Source organism: Chrysemys picta, chromosome 10 (assembly GCF_011386835.1).
Source record: "Chrysemys picta bellii isolate R12L10 chromosome 10, ASM1138683v2, whole genome shotgun sequence".
NCBI classification, from domain to species: domain Eukaryota; kingdom Metazoa; phylum Chordata; order Testudines; family Emydidae; genus Chrysemys; species Chrysemys picta.
The window spans coordinates 39,958,575-39,976,216 of record NC_088800.1 but is presented as its reverse complement, the minus strand read 5'-3'; the positions used below and the strand labels follow the sequence as shown (position 1 = coordinate 39,976,216).

Here is a 17,642-nt window from a genome sequence, read left to right as displayed (position 1 = left end):
GGCCCATGACTTCACCCTGTTCTTGGTCAGAGGGCAATGCCCACTTCATGCTCATTCCACCTTGAGCTTCTCCCCAGCACGGAGAGCTAAGGCCTGTCCTCTGACCAGCACCAGGCCAATTTACAGACCAGTGCTGGCACGGCATGGAGACGGCACCGTTCCCCCAAAGCCCCTCCCCCAGGAACACGATCACATAAACAGGCAAAGCCAAAGACCCTGGGCCAGCCACCCAACTGGTGGAAATCAGCATGGCTCTACTGACTTCAGTATTACACCAGCTGGGGACCTGGCCCTGCGGTTCTACGGGCCGAAGAACAGACACAAGCATTTGGACTTACCATCAACAAGGACCAGGGAGTTCTGGTTAGGCACAAAAGGGGCCAAGCCCTGCGCAGCCACTTCAGTTTTATTCCGATCGGCCTGGGGAGGGCAGAGGGAACAATTAAGAGTCATTGTTGGTAGGAGGGGTTCTGGCACCTTGTTGTATTCTCCCAGCAGAGTAAAGCAATCAACATCTGCTCCAAGTCCCCTCTGGGACAAGAGATTACCTACCCCCCGCCCCCCCCCACATCTGGACCTGGCATGTGCTCTGGCTGTAGGCCGTCTCATGCAGAGCTAGACTGGGTTGGTGCACCAGGAAGCTCAGGAAAGGTGTTTCCTGTGAGTTAAGGCTGGGGGGCGAGGGGGGTCAGGTCACGTGCTCCAAGAATAACTCTGGCATCAAAAGCTAACTTGAAGGAACATTTACAGACAAGTGCATTGACTTGGCTGGTGTTTTCCTAAATTCCCCTTTACTGTTACTCACTAGAGATGCGCGATCCTGCCTGTCCTCTGCCACAGACCGGATTTCCCAGGTGGGAGCAGAGAGTGAGTTCTGTCATGGACTATTAAACTCAGCTTCCATATAGGCTTTCCCCACATAGGCTTCAAAGCACTTTGCAAAGGAAGGGGAGCGAGATCATCATCTGCATTTGACAGATGGGGAAACTGAGGTACAGACAGGCAGAGCAATTTACTCTGGTCATAGGGCAGGTGAGTGGGGACAGAACCCCAGGTCCAATGGAGAAGACACTGGACTAAGCATAAGGTGACCAGGTTCTAGACCTGCTCACCTGCAGGCTGAGCAACAAACTCCCTGGCATCAAACTCCCTGGCTTACCAAGTTCCAGCAGGTGGGCTTGCAGGCATTTGTCCCACATATCAACAGCATGTCGTGGTACTTGCCAATGAAAGTCAGGTAGTTCTTCTTCTCCTCCTGGAAAAGAAAAAGGGGTGCATGAGCCATGGTGGATGGTTTAGTGAATCCCAGCTGCTCCAGGCCCAACCTTAGGAGCCTTGATAACACCGCTAAGCCGGAGGGGATACCAGGATTTTTCTGGGTATTAAAGCCAGGAGGAACCATTCCCCATTGTGATCATCGGCTGTCCTCCTGATACAACACAGGCCAGAGAATTTTACTCAGGAAGGGGACAGCAGGATTGGAACACCCTCCAGAGCTCCAGTGTGGGACTCTCAGCCACCCCCACCCCGTAGCACAGAACTGACTCAATCTCCTAATTATACAATCCCCATATTAATGGAATTTGGTGACTTCATGTTTCCTGTTCACCCCCCGTCACGCCAAAATTTCCCACCCTGACCCTCAGTTCTTCTGACCCTTGTTCCCCCTGACTTAAGCCTACATCCTCCACCCCTCTAAGTTAGGGTGACCAGATGTCCCAATATTTGGGGCTTTTTCTTATATAGTCACCTATTACCCCACTCCCCATCCTGATTTTTCACACTTGCTACCTGGTCCCCCTACTCTAAGTGTCCATCAAAGTTCCTTCTACGCTGGGTGGCTTAAGAGTCCTACCGCTGAATGGAAAAGGTGCGCTAACAGAGTGGAGGTGAGAGTTAGAAGGGCTCCTCTGGGCTATCTGGAAAACTTCTGATATTTCTCAGAGAGCTAAATCCACCTGGTGAGATCTCCAGACTTACTGGTTTTTGGCAGGCTCCTGAATCCTGTTCCGGGAAGTCCTCCTAGAGAAAAGGAATAAGCATGGGTTAGTTCCTCCCCTTGCTAAACAACTGTCTGGAAGTGAATGACAAATGCAAGCAAAGTTCGGTGAACCCGTGTGCCACCCACGGACTCAGCTGGCCAGGAAGATGGGGTGGCTGCCTGGCTGGGTCAACACTGATAGTCGGCACTTTCCCAATGGTTCCCATGTGGAAGCTGCAGTGTTGGGAGCACTTGGGAGGCTGGGCCGGTTCAGGGCCGGGTCTGGCAGTTTGGGATAAATGGAGGTAGAAGCGGGGCCGCAGGTGGGCGGAGGGCACAGCTGGGGGAAACTAGTAGTGGGCTCAGGTCAGGATGCTGTCAGAGGGATGTCAGGAAGGGCTCAGGTCTCTTGCTGGGGGAAGTGAGTAGGCATCAGTGGCTGGGTAGAGGAGGGAGTGGTAAGAGGAACTGGGGTTTTCAGAGAGTTAACCAGACTGCCCATTTGTATGACAGCAAGAGGAGTGGTGTCTGTGCCTGACCCCTCAGGGGTTAACTTGCCTGTGGGGAGTGGAAGTGCATGGAGACAACTGGAGAAGACATCACCCAAGCTCCCACTGCCCAGTCCATGGTATAATTCAGAGCCCAAACCCCATTGGTCTCCATCATCAGTGATGTTACTGGCTAGTGTATGTGATATCAGAATCGCTAATGCAGAGGTCAAACACTGGCTGGTCAGATCCCTAGATAGATTGTGCAGGGCGGTTAACCAGAGGGATTAAAGCACAGGGCTGGGTGTTGAGACATTGGCCTTCTCTTTCCAGCTTTGCCCCTGACTTGCTGGAGGAGGCTGGGCAAGTCACTAACCTGCCCTGTGCCTCAGTTTCCCTAGCTATGCAATGGGGAGAATGTGCCTGAATGACTTCACAGTGAGCTTGGGAGGCTAAGCCATGCACATCTGTAAAGCCTCCTTACCTTATGGTTACTGGAGCTCTCAAAGTCAAAGTAGTAGAGCTTTCCTTCCGCTCCCACCAAGAGAGAGGAATTCCCCTCCTCATGGTAGAGAGTTAGGAGATTCTCGTGCTTCTCCAGCGGAAAGCGTCTCTCCCCTAGGAAACACACAAAGAAGAGAGACTCAGCAGGAGTGTCCATGAATCCAGCAGGATTGTTGTCAGATGACCAGCCACCCTGCCCCACTGAGGAACAGGGAGTGTACACACACACACAGATCTACGCCTCTCAGCTAGTTACTCTCTTGCCACATGGTAAACCCAGCTGCAGAGACACACCCAGATCAAAGAGACCGTCACCAGGTGCAGTCATCAGTAACGCCACACTTGGCAGATGGGCTATCTAGTCTGGTACTCGGTGCCTTTCAGGAGGCGGCCCTAATGCCCATTGCACACCCACATGTGCCACGCTGCACTGTGGGGTGGAATCACTTCTTGCCCTCACTTGTCCACCAGCACAAGGCTGGAGAGCTCTCGTCAGCTTCCTCGTAGCACGTGAAACTGCAGACACTGCGCACATTGGAGGGCGTGTGTGCCAGTGATTAGAGCAGCCTCACACATTTACCAGCCCCGGCCTAAAAACACCTATTCACGTGGCACAATGAGACAAGTATCTGGCCCATGAGAAGAAAAATAAATGGCTTTCCCCAAGTCAAGGAGAGCCAGGTGGGGGCAGAGCAGGGGTCCGGAAATTGGGGCTCCTGGCTTCTAGTCCTGCCTTTCTGTGCCCTCCCCCATTGTACCAGAGCCGCAAAGCATATTGAAACAGAGTCTCTGCTACAGAGGGGCGCTAATGCAGCCATGAGCAGGGGCCCTGTATGGGTGTGCAGCATGTATAGACACTGTACTGTGGAGCAATTCATGTTGGGGGTGGAGCAGGGGTTAATTCGGGTCAGATAAGCCCCCAGCAGCTCAGATGCTTTTAACTCAGCTGTGCCCACTGGGAGCTAAAGGCCTGAGGAGAACCAGCCATGTCTCCACTTTTGCCTAGCAAGGGTGGGCAGTGCCCGTCTCTGGCACTGATCACACTGGCATGGTTCAGCCTCCAGCACAGAGGCACCTGAGCCAAACCCCTGCAAGCGGCTGCCCGGATCTTTGAGGGCACTCGGAATCCAGCCCCCCCCCCCCCCCCCCACTCTGATCCACAACGTTTTGCAACTTGCCTCTAGCACAGGCCAAACCCCCAGATCCAGCCACTCCCAGATTTTGGGGGCGGGAACAATCCAGGTCCAAATGCAGGGGCTCAAGTCTCTCTACCTACCATACCAACAGCCACCCTCACTCCCACCCACACACTGGTGTCTGCCAGCTGATGTCTCTCACTTCTGGCTAGGCATTAACAAGAAGAGAGCTAGAGAAGCAAGGTGGAGACAGACACAGGAAGGGCAGGGAGGAGCCGGATGACCTTGCAGGGCCTGATGGAAGGGAGGGGTGGGGAATATTTGATGCAGGAGGGCAGCAGATCAGAGTGGCTTGTCACTGACTCCAAAGCAGCTAGGTTATTGCTCTTCTTCCCAGGCACCACTAATTGCTAAGTGCGCTGTGCATCTGACCCTTCTCTATGTAGAGCAGGAAAGAGGATTACACAACTGCTGAGAAACCGGGGGAGGAACAGATGAGATTACAATGCTGCAGCCCTCCCAGGCAGATGGGAACAACATGGCCAGACAGCCAGCATCCAGCCTTGAATCTGCCTGCCAGTGCCAGCGTTGCAGATTAGCCTCCTCCCTGTCCGTCCTCCCACAGGGCCAGAGTTGGTTCTTGGCTCTTAATCATACACTGCTCCCCCTACAGCAGCTCCCCATACCTCAGAGTGCCAGGTAAACAAATTAACCAAACCTCACAAACCTAGAAACTACGTCACCCCGCTTTGCGCATAGAGAAACTCAGGCAGGCCAAGCAGTGACGGGACCTTCCCCGCAGCAAGCCAGTGGCAGAGGTAAGAATAGCCCCTGCTCTGTGACTTACAGGCTCCGTGCTCTAACCACTAGCCCACACTGTTCCATTTTGCTGCCATGGCTCTTTCCCACCCAAGATCTAATAGGCCAGAGGCAGCACAGGCTAGGTCAGGCCCCTGACACTGCTGAGTTCTATTGCTGACGCCATCAGTGGCCAGGCCAGGGCCGGCTCCAGGCACCAGCCCACAAAGCTTGTGCTTGGGGCGGCACCTGGAGGGGGGCGGCACGGCGCTCCGGCCCCTGGGGAGAGCGGGGCCACGGCCGGGCTCGCCGCCCTCCCCCCGGCACTCTGGCCGCCCTCCCCCCTGGTGCCCTCCCCCCGGCCGCTGGGGGGAGAGCGGCGAGCCCTGGCTGGGGCCCGCCGCCCTCTCGCCGCCCTGCCCGCCGGGGGGGGAGCGGAGCTCACCGCCCTCCTCCCAGGGCTCCGGCCGCCCTCCCCCCTCGCGCCCTGCCCCCGGCCGCCAGGGGGAGAGCGGAGCCCCCACTGGGGCTCCGGCCGCCCTCCCCCCCCCCCCCCCCGCGGGGGGGGGGGGGGGGGGGGGGGGGGCGGCCGGCGGCTTTTTTGCCTGGGGCGGCAAAAAAGCCAGAGCCGGCCCTGGGCCAGGCACATGCTGTCCAGCACTGCTGAGCCAACACCACCTCTGAAAAAAAGACTGTTGTTCCATGGCCAGAGGAGCCCCTCCTGCTCCCTGTGCCTCATGAGGGTAATAAAATTCACTACTGGGGAGGTGGCCTGGAGTTTACAAAGTGCAGTGAACTTAGCAAGCCCAGTCCCAGTGGGGAGGAGGATTGCTATTTATTCTTCGCTGACGCAGCAGTGCGCCAAGGGGCATTAGTGCAACAGCTGAGCTGCTGCGAAGATCCCTTCCCTGGAGAGGCTGTGGTGCGACTGTGTTGGTTACAGGACGGGGAATCCTCATTGCCAAGTCGGCCTGTGATGATCACCCACCCTGGGATTCGTTAGGTTCTGCTCCAGCTGGGCTGGACTTAGAGGGAAGCTTTGGGCTTCTTCCTCTCCCCGGGGCAAGGGCCTCTCCTGTTGATTCTCATGTCAAAGTGCAGTTGGACATTAGGAAAAAGTTCCTAACTGTCAGGGTGGTTAAACACTGGAACAAATTGCCTAGGGAGGTTGTGGAATCTCCGTCTCTGGAGATATTTAAGAGTAGGTTAGATAAATGTCTATCAGGGATGGTCTAGACAGTATTTGGTCCTGCCATGCGGGCAGGGGACTGGGCTCGATGACCTCTCGAGGTCCCTTCCAGTCCTAGAATCTATGTCACATCTGGCTTTGTGCGGTCTCATGTCACAGCTGGGTTCTCTAGCAGAGTTCCCTTCCCACATCTCCCTTTGGTGCCTGACTCTCCAGGCCTGGAGCCACAACCGAAGCAGAGAGGCCTGCAAATTCAGCCTCCAAGTGGGGGTGATGTCCCTGGGCAGCATAGCTGCATCTGTGCCCCCGAGGGGGGTGTCTATAATCTAGTCTAAAACAGAGGCATGCGCTAGTCAGATCCCTCCACCATAGCCACGTCGCTGCACGCTCACTTGGATCGCGAACTGCAGGCTGGCCACAAGGCTTAGTGGGGAGCTAAATGGCAGCCTTGATGAAGAACATAAAGCCCCTGGCCACCATCAGAAGCAGTATTCCCCGCCAGCACACAAAGGCGTAACAAGTGCATTGCATGACTTTTGCCCCCCTCCCAGCAGGTTGCTACAGGTCAGAGCCTTCCTTGGCTGGCCTGGTACACCGTCCTGCTTGCTAGTGAGAAATTTCCCTGCTCTCCACTCTTCTTCCTCTATTGCAATGTAGTCACTCCTTTCTGCTGTGAGCTTCCTCCCCGCGGTGCCCTGCCACTAGCAGTGGACAGGAGGATCTTAGTTTTTCCTAGACTGGGGGCTGGGGCCGCATCACCATCTTCTCTATTAAGAGCCAGCCAGGCACACTTAAGTTGCTGTGTCCAAACTATTCAGAGATCTGTCATTGTACTGACTGTCTCTTACCTGGCTATCTCGCTGCCCTGGTCTACACTTGGGCCTGCATCTTTTTAGCTAGGTTGGGGGCTAGAATCCCAGCCTAGACAAAGCCCGATGTGTGCGGCCATGTGGAAAGTCTGCACTGATGCTGCCTGTGCTTTTCCCGAAAGAGGGTTTGCCCACACCACAAGAGATGTGCATGGGCTAGCCCGCCTTGCTCAGGGAAGACAGCTGAGAGAGAGTGCGGCCTGGCGGAGACCCTGGGTATGTACTCGGCTCGGTTGCCCACGCTGCGCTGTCTTCACTGCTAGCATTACCCACGTTAGCTGGACTCAAGCTGGCTCAGGAGGCTAGCCCGGGCCCAGATGTCACTGTGGAGACAGACTGGCTTGTTGGGTCTTACGCCAGCGGGATGTTCGCTTTCAGCCCAAGCGAGCCCGTTCTTTCCTGCTGAGAAGAATCAATTATCGGTGCACATTGAGCCTCGAGTACAGGAGAAGGGGGCAGGGGAGAGTCTGCATCCCACATGAGCCAAGGGGAAAAAGGCCCCCCCAAGCAAGGAAATCCATCACCGGCACATGCCTCTTGATTGACAGAGTCAATGCGCAGTGCGGGCAAAGGGCAGGCTGCACACGACCGAGCTTCCTGCCAGGCGCCTTCAGCCATTGCACAGGCAGCCTGCCTGTCCAGCACAGCTCCAGTACTCAGCAAAACAGAGGGCGCCTTGATTGTTCTGGTGGCTGCATTGTCTTCTCTGTGCTTCTGCCTCAAAAGCAGCAGCACCTGGGATTCCAGCATTGTGAGCTTCCTCCCAGCAGTGCCCTGTCAATGCCACTCAGGAATCGAGCAGAGTGAGCACTTCCCTGGTAGTGTTGGCCAAGACTCCAGCAGTGGCTTGTCAGTGCCAGACCCCAGCAGTGGGAGCTTCCCCATATCGCTGCCCATTTGAGTGTGGGCCCTACCCCATTGTAAACCCTGTACTGGACCCTACACATCACCTACTGAGGCAGTGTTGTACCTTCAGGTCACTACACGCTGTGCCATGATGCTGCGACACAAGATGGCCAGGTTACCCCTCCTCCCTGCAAACAGAGGGTTCACCTCACCCTGCAGGCTAAGCTTGCAGGAGGCAGGACAGAACCACGAGAATGGGTGCACGATCCTTGTATATCCACAGCGGTCTGTATCGCCGTGCCCCAGCCCCCTGATTCTGCATCTTCACCAGAGGGGTTAAATTCCTCCCGCTCAGCCATTTGTACTGCCCCGTCAGCCTCTAGCTGAACTCTCTGTGGCTGTGCTGATCACCGCTTACTGTCAGCCAGTTTGGTCAACTGCAAGTCACTTCTAGGAAGCTCAATGCCCACCACATCCAGATGGAAAATGCAGCAAACCTCGAGCATGCGGCGTTGTGCAAGCCAATTGCAATCACAAAAGGGTTTGGGGGAAGAGGTCAGGGCAGCTCTGGTATAGTGCTAGAAAGTACCATCCCTTCACAGCTTGGGAGAGAATGGTACATGGGGTTGCCTGCACACAATGCTTGTTCAAATGCAGCCTGCTTGCTGACATGACCCGGTTGGGGTCTCCTCCAGGATTTGCCCTCTGCAATCCCACAATGCTCCTTGCCCGAGCACCGTCTGTCTCGTGGCTGGGTGGCTTTGCAGGCCAAGTTGCTCCTTGGTTGATCCCTTTTTTGCAGATCCAACAACTTGGGCATGTTCAAAGTGTTGGGTCCATGTTCACTGCTGAATCTTCACCAGACTGAAGACAGATGCAGACACTGAAGCACGGGGAGGTGAAGTGACTTGCCCAAGGTCACCCAGTGACTCAGTGGCAGAGCCTGGATTAGCATGCAGAAGTCCTGACTCCTGGCCAGTGCTGGGCAAATACTGCGCAAAGGTGTGTCCACATCTTTCTTAAAGTGTGGTACCCATAATAGCGACCTCAACTGGCTATATCAAGGTAATAACTACGTGTGCCTTGGCTCCTCTAGGGTTTTACATCACCATAGCTACGGCCATGTAAAATCCACACCCCTTTTTGCAGGGAAGACATAGCCTACGTGCCTGGATAAATAAAAAAAGAGGAACATCATCTTATGCTACCAGCATACTCTAGCTCTTACTTGGGGGTCCAGTGACCTTTTCCCTCTTGTGTAACATTCGTCTTCGTCCTACGTTCAACAGCTGACCTAGAGGGATATATGCTGCCTTCAGACTTCCATTTCCCTTATGCAGCACAAGGCTGCTCACTTCATTTCTGCTGACCTCAATTTGGCTTTTTGCAGTGTGGGTGTTTTGGGGACTGTATTTAGTTGAGCTCAACCATACTCCAGAGCTCTGCTCAGACCCAAGCTTACACAGAAGCTAATGACTTGTTTCCCTTTGAGCAGCTACAATGAAAACAATCATTTTGCTGGCACCAGAGCAGTAGTTGTTTTTCTTTCTGCCAGATGCTTCAAAAGGGAGGGTTGGATGACGGAACCCAAAATACACAGGCTTGCCAAGAGCACTTGACTTGCAGCTTTGTTTGGACTCATCTACTAAACATGGTTGAACCTGTCTGGTGCTTGGATAGGAGAACTCCAAGAAGATCCCAGGTGCTGGTACTCTTCTCTCGGAATTGGCACTACCCCCAGTGCACCCAGGAGTGCGGTGCTGGAAGTGCTGCCATTTGAGGGATTCCCCATGTGACCTTGGGCATTGATTTCAATGGAAGTCAGGAGCCTCAATACATTTAAGGATTTGGGTGTGCCTCAGTTTTCCCCCTCTGCACAATGGGGCTAGTAGTTCTGCCCTGCCTCACAGGGGTGTTGTGAGGAGATCACATGCCACAGTAATGGGGGCCGCATAAATAGACTAGATTTAAAGCCCAAGGCTTGCCCATGGATGGCCATTTAAAGATCTCGTGGCACTTTGGGGCAAAAAGGGGTGCTACCCCCAATATCCTGGCCAAATTCCAACTTGATAAGCCACATTCTGTATTCCTATTGGGGTTCCATTTTAACTCTGGTGAGAATTTACTGACATGCTACGGCTACCATGATCCACTCCCAGAGGTGGCTGCATGTCAGAGGTAGGGGAGTTGATCCCCACTCATGGAGTCTCTAAACACCCTGGGATCCTTCTGGGTGAAAGGTGCTAGGTTGTTCTTTGATTAAGAGACCCAAACCCTCTCCAAGTCATGCTCCGCTTTCCCATGCACAACCCCAGACTGGCATTTTCAGTATCTGGTAACACCTCATGTGCATTCTTGATCTCATTTCAGTGGAGGGGGGAAAATAAATAAATCGCAGTTTCCGGGAGAAGACTGACCCCTCAAAGGAGACAATGCCACGAAGAAGGCGGCTCCCCACCCACTCTCCAAATTCCCCATCAACTCTCTGAGATTTTCCATGACATTTTATCTGGTTCACACAAAAGCCCCAGCCAGCTGAAGAATCAATGGAGCAATTGTCATTTCAGATGCTACCCCGAGTGGTAGAATGCATACAAGAAAGGAGAGCTTTGTGCTTTGCAGAGAAAACAGCTAAATCAATTGCTGGCAGATACCATGACCTAAGCACAACAGAAGAATACGGGGCAAAGAGAGAGAGAGAACAGTAATGGGGGTAATGGAGAAGCACATAAGGAAAAAAGAAGGTGCTGTCATAGGAAAGTACCTCCCATAATTAACTAACAAGAAGCAACCCATCCAAAGAGCAAATGCCACTTCTCCCAACTGCTAAGGGAACTTGCAAACATGGTCAATTGTACAGCAAGGGAACCAAAAAACAGACTAGTTTCCATCCACCTGGGGCAGTTCATGTTATTTAGCTAAGCAGAAGGGCACCACAGCTGATCTTTAATCTCAGTCAGCTGTCCTTGCACATGACTTAGTAGGAATAAGCACATACTTTATCTTTTACTTATGGGGAACTGTGGAGGTGACTGGCCTCCTGGTACAAATGGCCCAAGCTTAGTGGGGAGTTGCCTTGATCTGCTCCTTCCTGGCACTACAGTGTCTGGCACACAGGAACGTAGGATTGGCCCAACTAGACCAGATCACTGGTCCATCCAGTCTGGTATCCTGCCTCCAGCATTGATCAGAACCTGCTCCTTCGCAGGAAGATGAGCCCCTTTCACACCATGCCCTCATACTGCACATGGCCAATTGTACAATGTCCAGCCAGATTTGGGGGGTGGGGAGGGAGATTTCTTTCCTGACTCCCCACCCCCACCTCCCCAAACGTAACCAGTTTATGCTCCAAAGCCAGAGCCAGTGTGGTCTAGTGGATTAGGTCTGCTGGTCTCATGAGCACAGGCGTTCAGAGTAACCAAGTTCTACTGATGGCTCACTGGTGGTTTGAGCAAATCACTCCTCACTTCTGTACATCAGAGTCTGTAAATGAGGGATATTAGCTACCTGCCCCCCAGATTTCAGGAGGAGGAAGTGGCTAATGTGTGTAGAGGGTGTCAATGCTCCTAAATGCAAAGGCTTTAGTATTACTGCCTGGCTACAAATATCACCGGACAGTAGTACAAGTATTAGTGAGTCATTAATTCATTAGTGCTTCAAGAGCCTTGGTTGGAAATTCTTATTATGGCTCGGATATGGTCGGTTAGCAGGACTCCCCAGTCCTCTATTTCTGTTCTCTTTTTAAAAATAAAAAGAACCATCAATATCCTGGAAACCCCTTCAAAGGAGAGGAGCGCAGAGGGGCTCATTCAGAGAAATAGATCTCAGTAGGGGGAATCCCTTCTCGTTTCCATGTAAAACCACACAGAGGTCAGCTGCTCTATTTATGGTACTTATCTGGCTCCCATTGCAGTAGTATTGGCTACGTCACAACACATGCTGTGCTATTATCCCCATTGCATTGATGGAGAATTGAGGAAGAGTGAGACGCAGGGATGGGCCCAAGGTCACACAGCAAGGGTGTTGCACTAACCACTGATCCATCCTTCTTCCCCAGCATGCACATGGGTCTATGGACAATGATAGCAGGGTATTTGCTCTGGCACAAGGCTGTGTTCTGCTGGTGTTACACTGCAGACAGGTGACCCAGGGAGATGTCAACTCACTGCTGTCATCAGTGGCATAGCTATGGACTATGGGGTGGAGTGAGCTAGGGTGGCAAGCGAGGAGCAGCAGCCAGTGATCAAAGGAGAAGGGAGACATGTGAGGTTTTCATGTGCTCAGTCACAGGTTTCCCGATGAGTGGGAGACTGGCTCAAGGACTGAGTGGACATGGCTCTCTGCTCAAAGCAGCTCCCTCAGTCACTGGCCAGGGGGCCCAGAGATCTGTGCTCAGCTGGACCTGGTCCTGCTGCTGTATCCACCCAATTGTGTGCTAAGTTCCAATCAGACCCAATTGACAGCACAAGCCACACTCAGGACGTGATCCAAAGGCAATGGACCTGCACAGGTGGCAGCTATGATCTGGCCTGCGGACCCCATATTGCCCAGCTTGGTTCTCAGATTCCAGGAGTCTGTAGAGCTGGCAGGTTAAAATAATAATAATAATAATAATAAGTCTCCTCTTTACTCATGACCTGATCTGGTGTGATCAGGTGTCACTGAGAGGCAACAGGGACAAGCCCCCGCCTCCCCCCATGCTGTTCTTACAGAGTTACTGGTTGGCGTAAACCTGACCTTTCTGTGGAGTCGGCCTGGTGACAACAGAATGGATTCACCCCTCCCCAGGGACCAGAATAGGCCATGATCTGGTTGTTGGGGGGTGGAGGAGGTGTGTGTGTGGGGGGGGGGGGCGGCACACGGGAAGTCTCCCAACACAGGCACTGGGTTGCAAGGCCCATACAGAGGGTGGAGGAGGTGTGGGGGGGGGGGGGGGGGGGGGGGAGGCGCGGCACACAGGAAGTCTCCCAACACAGGCACTGGGTTGCAAGGCCCATACAGAGGGTGGAGGAGGTGTGTGTGTGGGGGGGGGGGGGGGGGCGGCACACGGGAAGTCTCCCAACACAGGCACTGGGTTGCAAGGCCCATACAGAGGGGATTGGGAGGGGGGGGGGGGGAGAGAAGAGACTGGGCATGGGAGGGGGCAGGCTGGTGTCACAGCCCAGTGGCAGCAGGGGATGGTGTAATTTTGGCCCTTGGAACAGACCAGGAGAGGGAGGGGGCAGGTCTGGGTCTGTGTGCGCAGTGATGCAGTGCACCATCGCCCCTCCCACATTTCCTTTTAGGCCAGGGCAGTGGGAAGGGTTAATGTCAGTCTCCCTCATAGACTTTAAGGGACCATCATGATCATCTAGTCTGAGCTCCTGAATATCGCAGCCACAGATTTTCACACACCCCCTCCTGTAATAGACCCCTAACCTCTGGCTGAGTGACTGAAGGCCTCAAATTGTGGTTTAAAGACTTCAAGTTAGAGAATTCACCATTGACATGAGTTTAAACCTGCAAGTGGCCCATGCCCCCCCATGCTGCAGAGGAAGGCAAAAAACCCCCATGGTCTCTGCCAATCTGATCTGGGGGAAATTCCTTCCTGACCCCAAATGTTGCGATCAGTTAGACTCTCAATGACTTAGCACTCAGGCCAGGTTGAGCAAACCAGTTTGTATGGTCGCTGGCTTCTTCACTTCAGAAAACACCCAGGGCTTGTCTGTGTCTCATGGCTCCTCCCCAGTCCCGTCACTTCTCTGTGGTAGGCCACTGGGACCGGTCTTCCTCTTGCTTCTCTTCTCAGCCTCTCAGGCTTTCCCACGCTCCCCCAACTCCTGGTAGAAACGGGCCATGGAGCTAGTTTGGGGTCCAAATGGTCCCAGAGGGATTTTGGTTGGGTTCCATCTCTCTGGTCAGGGATTGACCTGGGGTCCTCTTGAGCTAAAGAGCCAACCCTCAGTGGGCTGGACTTGGGAGACCTGTCACACTCCAGTCTGTGGCTGCACCTCCCTGCCAGCACCAGTTCATACCCTGGTGAGAGAGCCAGTAACCAGGGCTGGTGCAACCCATTAGGCGACCTAGGCAATCGCCTAGGGATCTAACATTTGGGGGGTGGCGACCGCGGCGGCCGGATCTTCGGCCACCCCGGTTGGGGGCGGGACCTTCGCTGCCTCTGTCGGGGGTGGGACCGTCGCCACCTAGGGTGGCAAAAAAGCTGGCGGCGCTCCAGCCAGTAACCCTTCACCCTGGGGTACTGCACAGCCACATGGCCAAGCAGAAGCAGGGAGAAGGCATAGGGACCACTGCAGCTATGGGACTGATTGCCCTGGGGTCTGGGAGTTCCTTGCCTTCAACTTTGTGATAAAGTGCTGTGAATGAGGTAAGGCTGAGGGGAATTTGTGGAGTTCTTGGTCCTCTGGTCCCCAAGTGGACCAGGATACATTGCAGGGGGAACCTAAGCAAGGAAGGGACCTCTGGGTAGGAGCACCTTCTAGTTCTCTGCTAAAGGACATCATAATTATCCCCATTTTACATACGGGGAAGTGAGGAACAGAGGAGAGAAGCGACTTGCCCAAGGAATAGAGGGCTCTATTCCTTGGGCAGGTCATAAGAACGGCCGTACTGGGTCAGATCAAAGGTCCATCTAGCCCAGTATCCTGTCTATTGACAGTGGCCAATGCCAGGTGCCCCAGAGGGAGTGAACCTAACAGGTAATGATCAAGTGATCTCTCTCCTGCCATCCATCTCCACCCTCTGACAAACAGAGTCTAGGGACACCATTCCTTACCCATCGTGGCTAATAGCCATTAATGGACTTAACCTCCATGAATTTATCCAGTTCTCTTTTAAACGTTGTTATAGTCCTAGCCTTCACTCCTCAGGTAAGGAGTTCCACAAGTTGACTGTGTGCTGTGTGAAGAACTTCCTTGTATTTGTTTTAAACCTGCTGCCTATTAATTTCATTTGGTGACCCCTAGTTCTTGTATTATGGGAATAAGTAAATAACTTTTCCTTATCCACTTTCTCCACATCACTCATGATTTTATATACCTTCTATCATATCCCCCCTTAGTCTCCTTTTTCCCAAGCTGAAGAGTCCTAGCCTTTTTGATCTCTCCTCATATGGGACCCTCTCCAAACCCCTAATCATTTTAGTTGCCCTTCTCTGAACCTTTTCTAGTGCCAGTATATCTTTTTTGAGATGAGACCACCACATCTGTACGCAGTATTCAAGATGTGGGCGTACCATGGATTTATATAAGGGCAATAATATATTCTCCGTCTTATTCTCTATCCCCTTTTTAATGATTCCTAACATCCTGTTTGCTTTTTTGACCGCCTCTGCACACTGCGTGGACGTCTTCAGCGAACTATCCACGATGACTCAAAGATCTTTTTCCTGATTAGTTGTAGCTAAATTCGCCCCCAATATATTGTAAGTATAGTTCGGGTTATTTTTCCCAATGTGCATTACTTTACATTTATCCACATTAAATTTCATTTGCCATTTTGTTGCCCAATCACTTAGATCTTTTTGAAGTTCTTCACAGTCTGCTTTGGTCTTAATTATGTTGAGCAGTTTAGTATCATCTGAAAACTTTGCCACCTCACTTTTTACCCCTTTCTCCAGATCATTTATGAATAAGTTGAATAGGATTGGTCTGAGGACTGACCCTTGGGGAACACCACTAGTTACCCCTCTCCATTCTGAGAATTTACCATTAATTCCTACCCTTTGTTCCCGGTCTTTTAACCAGTACTCAATCCATGAAAGGACCTTCCCTTTTATCCCATGACAACTTAATTTACGTAAGAACCTTTGGTGAGGGACCTTGTCAAAGGCTTTCTGGAAATCTAAGTACACTATGTCCACTGGATCCCCCCTTGTCCACATGTTTGTTGACCCCTTCAAAGAACTCTAATAGATTAGCAAGACACGATTTCCGTTTAGAGAAACCATGTTGACTTTTGCCCAATAATTTAAGTTCTTCTAGGTGTCTGACAATTTTATTCTTTACTATTGTTTCAACTAATTTGCCCGGTATCGACGTTAGACTTACCGGTCTGTAATTGCCGGGATCACCTCTAGAGCCCTTTTTAAATATTAGCGTCACATTAGCTATCTTCCAGTCGTTGGGTACGGAAGCCGATTTAAAGGACAGGTTACAAACTCTAGTTAATAGTTCCGCAATTTCACATTTGAGTTCTTTCAGAACTCTTGGATGAATGCCATCTGGTCCCGGTGACTTGTTAATGTTAAGTTTATCAATTAATTCCAAAACCTCCTCTAGTGAAACTTCAATCTGTGACAGTTCCTCAGATTTGTCACCTACAAAAACCAGCTCAGGTTTTGGAATCTCCCTAACATCCTCAGCCGTGAAGACCGAAGCAAAGAATTTGTTTAGTTTCTCCGCAATGACTTTATCGGCTTTAAGCACTCCTTTTCTATCTCTATCATCGAGGGGCCCCACTGGTTGTTTAGCAGGCTTCCTGCTTCTAAAAAACATTGTTATTACCTTTTGAGTTTTTGGCTAGCCATTCTTCAAACTCCTCTTTGGCATTTCTTATTACATTTTTACACTTAATTTGGCAGTGTTTATGCTCCTTTCTATTTGCCTCACTAGGATTTGACTTCCACTTTTTAAAGGAAGTCTTTATCTCTCACTGCTTCTTTTACATGGTTGTTAAGCCACGGTGGCTCTTTAGTTTTTACTGTGTTTCTTAATTTGGGGTATACATTGAAGTTGGGCCTCTATTATGGTGTCTTTAAAAAGCATCCATACAGCTTGCAGGGATTTCACTTTAGTCACTGTACCTTTTAATTTCTGTTTAACTAACCCCCTCATTTTTGCATAGTTCCCTTTTTGAAATTAAATGCCACAGTGTTGGGCTGTTGAGATGTTCTTCCCACCACAGGGATGTTAAATGTTATTATATTATGGTCACTATTTCCAAGCGGTCCTGTTATTACCACCTCTTGGACCAGCTCCTGCGCTCCACCCAGGACTGAATCTAGAGTTGCCTCTCCCCTTGTGGGTTCCCGTACCAGCTGCTCCAAGAAGCAGTCATTTAAAGTATCGAGAAATTTTGTCTCTGCATTTCGTCCTGAGGTGACATGTTCCCAGTCAATATGGGTAATTGAAATCCCCCACTATTATTAAGTTCTTAATTTTGATAGCCTAATTTCCCTTAGCATTTCATCACCACAATCACTGTCCTGGTCAGGTGGTCGATAACATAACATTAGGGATCTATTCTTATTCGAGCATGAAGTTATTATCTGTCGTTTCTCTCCTCTGTTCCTCAGCTTCCCCATCCATCACATCCCAGTGCTCCATCCACTAGACTGCACTGTCTTTGCCTTTCCATACAGGGAATCTGGTGTCTCTTTGCTCACGCTGTTGCGTCTCTGCCCAGGCTACAAAAGAGGTGGGATTTGTCAACACCCCATGCACAGAGGCTGTGGGTACTGAACTAAGGGGTTCATTTGCTCTCCCTTCCCAGATGAACAAGGAGGGATTGTGATCTCCCACATCACCAGCTGCTGCCCAGGTGGTGAGGCTGGCACATCAAGGCCATTGTTTATCAGGTCCCCTTTGTCCTGCACCATGTGTCATTACTCCAGCTAAGGGCAGCACCGTGATGGCACTTGTATCATTTCAAGGCTATGCTCACCGCTGAATGATAAACTGTAACACCCAGAAAGACAGTGTGTGCTGGGCAGGATATGCAGAGAAGATAAGCCTCTAATGACCAACAGACATTTCACACAGCAAGATCCTGCTCTGCCTGAGACCAGAAAGAGGCGCGAAAAAGCTCAGCTGGAGAGGAGAAATAGCTGCTCTT

General features: G+C 51.8%; 1 protein-coding gene across 2 annotated transcripts in view; it reads right to left on the bottom strand.

The window, feature by feature from the left end:
• The window catches only part of SEMA7A (semaphorin 7A (JohnMiltonHagen blood group)), a 56,560-nt gene that overhangs the window by 21,395 nt on the left and 17,523 nt on the right, over window positions 1-17,642 (bottom strand). For both annotated transcript variants that reach the window (XM_005309231.5, XM_008174426.4), the window contains 4 exons: window positions 2,954-3,087; window positions 1,981-2,022; window positions 1,160-1,255; window positions 339-420 (listed from right to left, as the gene is read on the bottom strand). In XM_005309231.5, coding sequence (XP_005309288.2) covers window positions 339-420; window positions 1,160-1,255; window positions 1,981-2,022; window positions 2,954-3,087 — 354 coding nt within the window. The remainder of the gene's footprint in view (window positions 1-338; window positions 421-1,159; window positions 1,256-1,980; window positions 2,023-2,953; window positions 3,088-17,642) is intronic.